The sequence below is a fragment of the Crinia signifera genome, chromosome 9, assembly GCF_055691185.1.
Source record: "Crinia signifera chromosome 9, ASM5569118v1, whole genome shotgun sequence".
NCBI classification, from domain to species: domain Eukaryota; kingdom Metazoa; phylum Chordata; class Amphibia; order Anura; family Myobatrachidae; genus Crinia; species Crinia signifera.
In genome coordinates, this window is record NC_139225.1 from 15,447,616 (window position 1) to 15,461,149 (window position 13,534).

The 13,534-nt window shown below is 50.3% G+C and overlaps 1 protein-coding gene across 6 annotated transcripts in view; it reads left to right on the top strand.

Annotated features, from left to right (window-relative positions):
- The window catches only part of GPSM1 (G protein signaling modulator 1), a 145,936-nt gene extending 136,219 nt beyond the window's left edge, over positions 1-9,717 (top strand). For all 6 annotated transcript variants that reach the window (XM_083161132.1, XM_083161131.1, XM_083161130.1 and 3 more), the window contains one exon: positions 1,592-9,717. In XM_083161132.1, the coding sequence (XP_083017258.1) occupies positions 1,592-1,786 (195 nt within the window). In that variant the 3' untranslated portion in view covers positions 1,787-9,717. The remainder of the gene's footprint in view (positions 1-1,591) is intronic.
- Positions 9,718-13,534: the final 3,817 nt, after the last annotated feature.

Sequence of the window (13,534 nt, forward strand, 5' to 3'; positions counted from 1 at the left end):
ACCTGTGTACATCTCCACACGTATGAGTGTAATACCGTGATCTGCGTCACACGCCTGTGTACATCTCCACACGTATGAGGGTAATACCGTGATCTGCGTCACACGCCTGTGTATATCTCCACACGTATGAGGGTAATACCGTGATCTGCGTCACACGCCTGTGTACATCTCCACACGTATGAGTGTAATACCGTGATCTGCGTCACACGCCTGTGTACATCTCCACACGTATGAGGGTAATACCGTGATCTGCGTCACACGCCTGTGTACATCTCCACATGTATGAGTGTAATACCGTGATCTGCGTCACACGCCTGTGTACATCTCCACACGTATGAGTGTAATACCGTGATCTGCGTCACACGCCTGTGTACATCTCCACACGTATGAGTGTAATACCGTGATCTGCGTCACACGCCTGTGTACATCTCCACACGTATGAGTGTAATACCGTGATCTGCGTCACACGCCTGTGTACATCTCCACACGTATGAGGGTAATACCGTGATCTGCGTCACACACCTGTGTACATCTCCACACGTATGAGTGTAATACCGTGATCTGCGTCACACGCCTGTGTACATCTCCACACGTATGAGGGTAATACCGTGATCTGCGTCACACACCTGTGTACATCTTCACACGTATGAGGGTAATACCGTGATCTGCGTCACACACCTGTGTACATCTCCACACGTATGAGGTTAATACCGTGATCTGCGTCACACACCTGTGTACATCTCCACACGTATGAGGGTAATACCGTGTTCTGCGTCACACAGGTCACAGTTATCTCCGGCATGTACTAATGATACTCCTCTGCATTGCTGATGTGCCTGTGTGTGTGTCAGGGATGATCATCTCCCTGTGGGTGTGTGAGCTGCTTCCAGTGTTATTACAGCACATTATTACGCTTCACTGGAATCCTGAGTCTCTATTGTATTCCATACCTCAATTATAAGACCGCCAAACGCAAGATACAGCACACGAGCCACTAATCGTGCCATCCCACGCCGTTCATTATCTACTCACATCGCGGCATCTGGGGACATCGTCACCATTACCCTGGTATTGCCAACTACATCCTCTGTACACATAAACAATGTATCCTGCTAGACTCCTGTGCACACTTTCACCATTACCAAATGTGCCAGCCTGGTATTGCCACTTACATGCCAGTGTGCCACCCCAGTGTCCGCTGTACATGCTGTCTACTGCCTCGTCAGTCCTAGGAGTACTCCCATTGTCAGTCATAATTGCAGAAGGTTCAGACCCTATAAACCCTCTGTATACCATCAGCTACAGCAGAGTGACAGAACCCATACACATTGGACACAGTAATGAGTGACTCTCAGCCCTAAGGAGGCCATAATGCACAAATGTACGTATAGAAGTCTATAGTATATTTCCCGATCAGCCTGCCATTGTAATACATGGAGTTCCCCTGTAGGTGTCACTGTCACTGAGCTCTCCCATCTTCTGTGGCGCTGGCATCTGGACTTATATACCCCTGGATACAGAACTGTACAGAGGTATACATCGTCACACCACCTATACGTTCCCTTCTCACTGACTTCCCTTCTGCTTCTAGTCTTCACGGATTGACGACCAAAGATGCGCCCCACCAGACTCCACGCCGCGGGGGCCCACCATGCCCGACGAAGACTTCTTCAGCCTCATCCAGAGAGTACAGGCCAAGAGGATGGACGAACAAAGAGTGGACCTCTCATCCAACCAGGAAGACGGAGAACGCCAAGACAGTCAGAGGAGGCCGAGCAACAGCTAAGTGCTAGCTCTTCTGCCCGGACAAACATCTGCCTTTCCCAAAGGCGTCTGAGTCCATGTAGTCTCTGAGCGCAGAGAACAATGTAGGTTAGACGTCCGTGTATGTCCTGAGCCGATAGAGGTTAGCAGGAGTCCTTACACTTACGTGGAATATTCAGGTGTCTGTGGCCAATTAGTTAATAACAATACGGAACATCCACTTTTTATAGGATGATTTTATTAGACGATGAATGAACGATATGCTGCAGTTATCAGACGGACATACATTGCGGCACACAATGCGTGGCGTAGATAGGCGAAGCTGGAGCTGGAGCGTTGTCTACAGTAGGCGAACAGCAGTCTATACACGGACTGAGTGCGGATGTGGCAGTGTGCAGGGTATAACCTGAGGATTCCACACATTTCAGGCCGTTATGATCTAGAACACCACGGCTCGCAGGCTGACCGGCGTGGAACAGGTTACCAGGTACTGATAATAGCAATAACGGGGAGACGCGGGCCTAGATCTGAGCTGTGTAGTGAATGAGCCCTAGAGATGTGCTAGAGGCTGCGCCCTGTACTGCCTCCCCCGTGCCGGAGCAATCTGCCTTCTTCATACATTACCACATAACCTGGCATTTCCTACAGAGGTACTTCCTGGGCAATCTGCTCCGCCAACCCTGCCCCAGGATTGCCATGGTGGCAGCCATCTTTAAGGAACAGTAGCTGCCCCCCTTTCTGGGGTAATTAGGGGTCCTGCCCCATTCTGACACAGCGTTACCCTCTGGTTGTGGCTGATATTCTGTAACAGGAGGCAGCAGTATAGCAGAGACATACGTCAGACATTGCCCCATGACGGTTCTATCTGCATATTGTACATACAGGGAGACATTCCAAATCATAGACGTATTTATTGTATTTCAGTAACATGTACATTATAGTCCCTACTGACCAGACTACAGATCCGGGGTTATCAGCCGTCACACAGCTCAGTGATCCCTACTCCATGACTGACCGGGACCCCCACATATAACATCACCCTGATTTCTGTCCTGTATGGTTATATATAATGTGTCTCCTATACAGGATGTAGGGACTGGTCACACCGCTCAGTGATCCCTACTCCCTGACTGACCGGGACCCCCAGATACACCATCACCCTGATTTCTGTCCTGTATAGTTATATATAATGTCTCCTATACAGGATGTAGGGACTGGTCACACAGCTCAGTGATCCCTACTCTCTGACTGACCCGGGACCCCCACATACACCATCACCCTGATTTCTGTCCTGTACGGTTATATATAATGTCTCCTATACAGGATGTAGGGACTGGTCACACAGCTCAGTGATCCCTACTCTCTGACTGACCCAGGACCCCCCACATATAACATCACCCTGATTTCTGTCCTGTATAGTTATATATAATGTCTCCTATACAGGATGTAGGGACTGGTCACACAGCTCAGTGATCCCTACTCCATGACTGACCGGGACCCCCACATATAACATCACCCTGATTTCTTTCCTGTACGGTTATATATAATGTCTCCTATACAGTATGTAGGGACTGGTCACACAGCTCAGTGATCCCTACTCTCTGACTGACCAGGGACCCCCACATACACCATCACCCTGATTTCTGTCCTGCACGGTTATATATAATGTCTCCTATACAGGATGTAGGGACTGGTCACACCGCTCAGTGATCCCTACTCCCTGACTGACCGGGACCCCCAGATACACATCACCCTGATTTCTGTCCTGTATAGTTATATATAATGTCTCCTATACAGGATGTAGGGACTGGTCACACCGCTCAGTGATCCCTACTCTCTGACTGACCAGGGACCCCCACATATAACATCACCCTGATTTCTGTCCTGTATAGTTATATATAATGTGTCTCCTATACAGGATGTAGGGACTGGTCACACAGCTCAGTGATCCCTACTCTCTGACTGACCCGGGACCCCCACATACACCATCACCCTGATTTCTGTCCTGTATAGTTATATATAATGTCTCCTATACAGGATGTAGGGGCTGGTCACACCGCTCAGTGATCCCTACTCTCTGACTGACCAGGGACCCCCACATATAACATCACCCTGATTTCTGTCCTGTATAGTTATATATAATGTGTCTCCTATACAGGATGTAGGGACTGGTCACACAGCTCAGTGATCCCTACTCTCTGACTGACCCGGGACCCCCACATACACCATCACCCTGATTTCTGTCCTGTATAGTTATATATAATGTCTCCTATACAGGATGTAGGGACTGGTCACACAGCTCAGTGATCCCTACTCTCTGACTGACCAGGGACCCCCACATACACCATCACCCTGATTTCTGTCCTGTACGGTTATATATAATGTCTCCTATACAGGATGTAGGGACTGGTCACACCGCTCAGTGATCCCTACTCCCTGACTGACCCGGGACCCCCACATACACCATCACCCTGATTTCTGTCCTGTACGGTTATATATATAATGTCTCCTATACAGGATGTAGGGACTGGTCACACAGCTCAGTGATCCCTACTCTCTGACTGACCAGGGACCCCCACATACACCATCACCCTGATTTCTGTCCTGTACGGTTATATATAATGTCTCCTATACAGGATGTAGGGGCTGGTCACACCGCTCAGTGATCCCTACTCTCCCTGACTGACCCGGGACCCCCACATACACCATCACCCTGATTTCTGTCCTGTACGGTTATATATAATGTGTCTCCTATACAGGATGTAGGGACTGGTCACACAGCTCAGTGATCCCTACTCTCTGACTGACCCGGGACCCCCACATACACCATCACCCTGATTTCTGTCCTGTATAGTTATATATAATGTGTCTCCTATACAGGATGTAGGGGCTGGTCACACAGCTCAGTGATCCCTACTCCCTGACTGACCAGGGACCCCCAGATACACATCACCCTGATTTCTGTCCTGTATAGTTATATATAATGTCTCCTATACAGGATGTAGGGACTGGTCACACCGCTCAGTGATCCCTACTCTCTCTGACTGACCCGGGACCCCCACATACACCATCACCCTGATTTCTGTCCTGTATGGTTATATATAATGTCTCCTATACAGGATGTAGGGGCTGGTCACACCGCTCAGTGATCCCTACTCTCCCTGACTGACCCGGGACCCCCAGATACACCATCACCCTGATTTCTGTCCTGTACGGTTATATATAATGTCTCCTATACAGGATGTAGGGGCTGGTCACACAGCTCAGTGATCCCTACTCTCTCTGACTGACCAGGGACCCCCACATACACCATCACCCTGATTTCTGTCCTGTATGGTTATATATAATGTCTCCTATACAGGATGTAGGGACTGGTCACACCGCTCAGTGATCCCTACTCCCTGACTGACCCGGGACCCCCACATACACCATCACCCTGATTTCTGTCCTGTACGGTTATATATAATGTCTCCTATACAGGATGTAGGGACTGGTCACACAGCTCACTGATCCCTACTCTCTGACTGACCAGGGACCCCCACATATAACATCACCCTGATTTCTGTCCTGTATAGTTATATATAATGTGTCTCTTATACAGGATGTAGGGACTGGTCACACCGCTCAGTGATCCCTACTCTCTGACTGACCCGGGACCCCCCACATACACCATCACCCTGATTTCTGTCCTGTATAGTTATATATAATGTGTCTCCTATACAGGATGTAGGGACTGGTCACACCGCTCAGTGATCCCTACTCTCTGACTGACCAGGGACCCCCACATATAACATCACCCTGATTTCTGTCCTGTATAGTTATATATAATGTGTCTCCTATACAGGATGTAGGGACTGGTCACACAGCTCAGTGATCCCTACTCTCTGACTGACCCGGGACCCCCACATACACCATCACCCTGATTTCTGTCCTGTATAGTTATATATAATGTCTCCTATACAGGATGTAGGGGCTGGTCACACCGCTCAGTGATCCCTACTCTCTGACTGACCAGGGACCCCCACATATAACATCACCCTGATTTCTGTCCTGTATAGTTATATATAATGTGTCTCCTATACAGGATGTAGGGACTGGTCACACAGCTCAGTGATCCCTACTCTCTGACTGACCCGGGACCCCCACATACACCATCACCCTGATTTCTGTCCTGTATAGTTATATATAATGTCTCCTATACAGGATGTAGGGACTGGTCACACAGCTCAGTGATCCCTACTCTCTGACTGACCAGGGACCCCCACATACACCATCACCCTGATTTCTGTCCTGTACGGTTATATATAATGTCTCCTATACAGGATGTAGGGACTGGTCACACAGCTCAGTGATCCCTACTCTCTGACTGACCAGGGACCCCCACATACACCATCACCCTGATTTCTGTCCTGTACGGTTATATATAATGTCTCCTATACAGGATGTAGGGGCTGGTCACACCGCTCAGTGATCCCTACTCTCCCTGACTGACCCGGGACCCCCACATACACCATCACCCTGATTTCTGTCCTGTACGGTTATATATAATGTGTCTCCTATACAGGATGTAGGGACTGGTCACACAGCTCAGTGATCCCTACTCTCTGACTGACCCGGGACCCCCACATACACCATCACCCTGATTTCTGTCCTGTATAGTTATATATAATGTGTCTCCTATACAGGATGTAGGGGCTGGTCACACAGCTCAGTGATCCCTACTCCCTGACTGACCAGGGACCCCCAGATACACATCACCCTGATTTCTGTCCTGTATAGTTATATATAATGTCTCCTATACAGGATGTAGGGACTGGTCACACCGCTCAGTGATCCCTACTCTCTCTGACTGACCCGGGACCCCCACATACACCATCACCCTGATTTCTGTCCTGTATGGTTATATATAATGTCTCCTATACAGGATGTAGGGGCTGGTCACACCGCTCAGTGATCCCTACTCTCCCTGACTGACCCGGGACCCCCAGATACACCATCACCCTGATTTCTGTCCTGTACGGTTATATATAATGTCTCCTATACAGGATGTAGGGGCTGGTCACACAGCTCAGTGATCCCTACTCTCTCTGACTGACCAGGGACCCCCACATACACCATCACCCTGATTTCTGTCCTGTATGGTTATATATAATGTCTCCTATACAGGATGTAGGGACTGGTCACACCGCTCAGTGATCCCTACTCCCTGACTGACCCGGGACCCCCACATACACCATCACCCTGATTTCTGTCCTGTACGGTTATATATATAATGTCTCCTATACAGGATGTAGGGACTGGTCACACCGCTCAGTGATCCCTACTCCCTGACTGACCCGGGACCCCCACATACACCATCACCCTGATTTCTGTCCTGTACGGTTATATATAATGTCTCCTATACAGGATGTAGGGACTGGTCACACCGCTCAGTGATCCCTACTCTCCCTGACTGACCCGGGACCCCCACATACACCATCACCCTGATTTCTGTCCTGTACGGTTATATATAATGTGTCTCCTATACAGGATGTAGGGACTGGTCACACAGCTCACTGATCCCTACTCTCTGACTGACCAGGGACCCCCACATATAACATCACCCTGATTTCTGTCCTGTATAGTTATATATAATGTGTCTCTTATACAGGATGTAGGGACTGGTCACACCGCTCAGTGATCCCTACTCTCTGACTGACCCGGGACCCCCCACATACACCATCACCCTGATTTCTGTCCTGTACGGTTATATATAATGTCTCCTATACAGGATGTAGGGACTGGTCACACAGCTCACTGATCCCTACTCTCTGACTGACCCGGGACCCCCCACATACACCATCACCCTGATTTCTGTCCTGTACGGTTATATATATAATGTGTCATACAGGATGTAGGGACTGGTCACACAGCTCAGTGATCCCTACTCCCTGACTGACCCGGGACCCCCACATACACCATCACCCTGATTTCTGTCCTGTACGGTTATATATAATGTCTCCTATACAGGATGTAGGGACTGGTCACACAGCTCAGTGATCCCTACTCCCTGACTGACCGGGACCCCCACATACACCATCACCCTGATTTCTGTCCTGTACGGTTATATATATAATGTCTCCTATACAGGATGTAGGGACTGGTCACACCGCTCACTGATCCCTACTCCCTGACTGACCCGGGACCCCCACATACACCATCACCCTGATTTCTGTCCTGTATAGTTATATATAATGTCTCCTATACAGGATGTAGGGACTGGTCACACAGCTCAGTGATCCCTACTCCCTGACTGACCGGGACCCCCACATACACCATCACCCTGATTTCTGTCCTGTACGGTTATATATAATGTCTCCTATACAGGATGTAGGGACTGGTCACACAGCTCAGTGATCCCTACTCTCTGACTGACCCGGGACCCCCACATACACCATCACCCTGATTTCTGTCCTGTATAGTTATATATAATGTCTCCTATACAGGATGTAGGGGCTGGTCACACAGCTCAGTGATCCCTACTCTCTGACTGACCGGGACCCCCACATACACCATCACCCTGATTTCTGTCCTGTACGGGTATATATAATGTCTCCTATACAGGATGTAGGGACTGGTCACACAGCTCAGTGATCCCTACTCTCTGACTGACCAGGGACCCCCAGATACACCATCACCCTGATTTCTGTCCTGTACGGTTATATATAATGTGTCTCCTATACAGGATGTAGGGGCTGGTCACACAGCTCAGTGATCCCTACTCTCTGACTGACCCGGGACCCCCCACATACACCATCACCCTGATTTCTGTCCTGTACGGTTATATATAATGTGTCTCCTATACAGGATGTAGGGACTGGTCACACCGCTCAGTGATCCCTACTCTCTGACTGACCAGGGACCCCCACATATAACATCACCCTGATTTCTGTCCTGTACGGTTATATATAATGTGTCTCCTATACAGGATGTAGGGACTGGTCACACAGCTCAGTGATCCCTACTCTCTGACTGACCCGGGACCCCCACATACACCATCACCTTTTCCTCCTCCTTAAATGTAATGCACCGCACTTCATCATGTGACACTGCCAGGCGTCCATCTTGGCGCCATTCATCGTTACATATGCCCAAAGCACTCCATGCCACAATGGAAATGGCGCAGAATTTCAGAGCCAGGAATAGGACCTAGAGGGTTCGCTGTCCCCAGGTGATACAGAACCACATCTGGGCAGCAGCTGGTCCTGACCATGGTAATGGTGATCTGATGCAATATACCAGAGTTACACATATCAGTGTTATTTGGGGCTGATTGCTGGTGTGGGAGTTTGTGGGTGACAACCTCCCGTTTCTAGGAGTGTCGGGGAAGGTGCCGGCGTGTGCCGGCGTGATCAGGGAGGGCCTGTGAGGTCAGCTCCGCCTTCCATCAGCCGGTCTCGGTCGCAGAGTTGTGGGAGGGTCAGAGTTGCGTACAGACTGCACACACTGGGAAATCATTAGATGCTGCGGGCGCAGACTTCCACAGAGTGGACAGCGGCTATCTGACTGCACATTTACCTTCCATACAACATGCTCCTTGTCTCCTCGCCCCACGCCAACTCCCCACCCGCCCTGCAAGGGTCCTTTACACGTCTCTGCTGACCTCATTATCAGTCGTCTCCTCAATGAGATGGAATGAGGGAGGGGGTTCTGTGCCCATTATAGCAGCATCGGCCCATGGTACGGACACTGTTACCCCCCAATCTCAGATGCTGGAACCGCGCAGGAAACACGAAGGAAACGCCGCATACTTGAATGTATTAAACTATTGCTTTTCTATTGTGCGTTTGCAGAATTCTCTTTGCAGGATGGGTCCATAACGAGAGAGGTTCTGGACTGTTCCTGACAAAACATCTGCCAAATATAGGAACAATTTGTGTTATCGTGCTTAATAAAGGAGAATATTTTGTGTTCTGTGGCGTGGCCTCATTACCTGCGCGACAATCCCAGAAACACGACTACGCAGTATATACCACATGTACGGGAGAGGCAGATAATGGGGGACCTCGGGGTCTGGAGGGGATAGGTTTTATAAATCCCCAATACTGCCTCGATACACACAACCCTGCAGAACACAATACTGCCTAGACACACACACACACACACACTACAGCACACAATACTGCCTCGATACACACCCTACAGCACACCATCCTGCCTAGACACACACACCCTACAGCACACCATCCTGCCTAGACACATACACACACACACACACTACAGCACACAATACTGCCTCGATACACATCCTACAGCACAAAATCCTGCCTAGACACACACACACACACTACAGCACACCATCCTGCCTACACACACACACACACACTACAGCACACCATCCTGCATAGACACACACACACACTACAGCACACCATCCTGCATAGACACACACACTACAGCACACCATCCTGCCTAGACACACATACTACAGCACACCATCCTGCCTAGACACACACACACACACTACAGCACACCATCCTGCCTAGACACACACAGACACACACACACACACACTACAGCACACCATCCTGCCTAGACACACACACTACTGCACACCATCCTGCCTAGACACACACACTACTGCACACCATCCTGCCTAGACACACACACTACTGCACACCATCCTGCCTAGACACACACACACTACAGCACCCCATCCTGCCTACACACACACACTACAGCACACCATCCTGCCTAGACACACACTACAGCACATCATCCTGCCTAGACACACACACACTACAGCACACCATCCTGCCTAGACACACACACCCTACAGCACACCATCCTGCCTAGACACACACACTACAGCACATCATCCTGCCTAGACACACACACTACAGCACACCATCCTGCCTAGACACACACACTACAGCACACCATCCTGCCTAGACACACACACCCTACAGCACACCATCCTGCCTAGACACACACACTACAGCACACCATCCTGCCTAGACACACACACTACAGCACACCATCCTGCCTAGACACACACACTACAGCACACCATCCTGCCTAGACACACACACTACAGCACACCATCCTGCCTAGACACACACACCCTACAGCACACCATCCTGCCTAGACTCACACATCCTACAGCACACCATCCTGCCTAGACACACTACAGCACACCATCCTGCCTAGACACACACACACTACAGCACACCATCCTGCCTAGACACACACACACTACAGCACACCATCCTGCATAGACACACACACTACAGCACACCATCCTGCATAGACACACACACTACAGCACCCCATCCTGCCTACACACACACACTACAGCACCCCATCCTGCCTACACACACACACTACAGCACACCATCCTGCCTAGACACACACACACACACACACTACAGCACACCATCCTGCCTAGACACACACACACACACACACTACAGCACACCATCCTGCCTAGACACACACACTACAGCACACCATCCTGCCTAGACACACACACTACAGCACACCATCCTGCCTAGACACACACACTACAGCACACCATCCTGCATAGACACACACACTACAGCACCCCATCCTGCCTACACACACACACACACTACAGCACACCATCCTGCCTAGACACACACACTACAGCACACCATCCTGCCTAGACACACACACTACAGCACACCATCCTGCCTAGACACACACACACACTACAGCACACCATCCTGCCTAGACACACACACACACACACTACAGCACACCATCCTGCCTAGACACACACACTACTGCACACCATCCTGCCTAGACACACACACTACTGCACACCATCCTGCCTAGACACACACACTACAGCACACCATCCTGCCTAGACACACACACTACAGCACACCATCCTGCCTAGACACACACACACACACACTACAGCACACCATCCTGCCTAGACACACACACACACACACACACACACTACAGCACACCATCCTGCCTAGACACACACACTACAGCACACCATCCTGCATAGACACACACACTACAGCACACCATCCTGCCTAGACACACACACTACAGCACCCCATCCTGCCTACACACACACACTACAGCACACCATCCTGCCTACACACACACACACTACAGCACACCATCCTGCCTAGACACACACACACTACAGCACACCATCCTGCCCACACACACACACACTACAGCACACCATCCTGCCTAGACACACACACTACAGCACACCATCCTGCCTAGACACACACACTACTGCACACCATCCTGCCTAGACACACACACTACAGCACACCATCCTGCCTAGACACACACACTACAGCACACCATCCTGCCTAGACACACACACTACAGCACACCATCCTGCCTAGACACACACACTACTGCACACCATCCTGCCTAGACACACACACTACTGCACACCATCCTGCCTAGACACACACACTACAGCACACCATCCTGCCTAGACACACACACACTACAGCACACCATCCTGCATAGACACACACACTACAGCACACCATCCTGCCTAGACACACACACACACACACACACACACACTACAGCACATCATCCTGCCTAGACACACACACTACTGCACACCATCCTGCCTACACACACACACACACTACAGCACACCATCCTGCCTAGACACACACACTACTGCACACCATCCTGCCTAGACACACACACTACTGCACACCATCCTGCCTACACACACACACACACACTACAGCACACCATCCTGCCTAGACACACACACACACACACTACAGCACACCATCCTGCCTAGACACACACACACACACACACACACACTACAGCACACCATCCTGCCTAGACACACACACTACTGCACACCATCCTGCCTACACACACACTACAGCACACCATCCTGCCTAGACACACACACACACACACACACACACTACAGCACACCATCCTGCCTAGACACACACACTACAGCACACCATCCTGCCTAGACACACACACTACAGCACACCATCCTGCCTAGACACACACACTACAGCACACCATCCTGCCTAGACACACACACTACAGCACACCATCCTGCCTAGACACACACACACACACACACACACTACAGCACACCATCCTGCCTAGACACACACACACACACTACAGCACACCATCCTGCCTAGACACACACACTACAGCACACCATCCTGCCTAGACACACACACACTACAGCACACCATCCTGCCTAGACACACACACACACACACACACACTACAGCACACCATCCTGCCTAGACACACACACACACACACACACACACACTACAGCACACCATCCTGCCTAGACACACACACACTACAGCACACCATCCTGCCTAGACACACACACACTACAGCACACCATCCTGCCTAGACACACACACTACAGCACACCATCCTGCCTAGACACACACACACACACACACACACTACAGCACACCATCCTGCCTAGACACACACACACACACACTACAGCACACCATCCTGCCTAGACACACACACACACACACACACACACACTACAGCACACCATCCTGCCTAGACACACACACTACAGCACACCATCCTGCATAGACACACACACTACAGCACACCATCCTGCCTACACACACACACTACAGCACACCATCCTGCCTACACACACACACTACAGCACACCATCCTGCCTAGACACACACACACTACAGCACACCATCCTGCCTACACACACACACTACAGCACACCATCCTGCCTACACACACA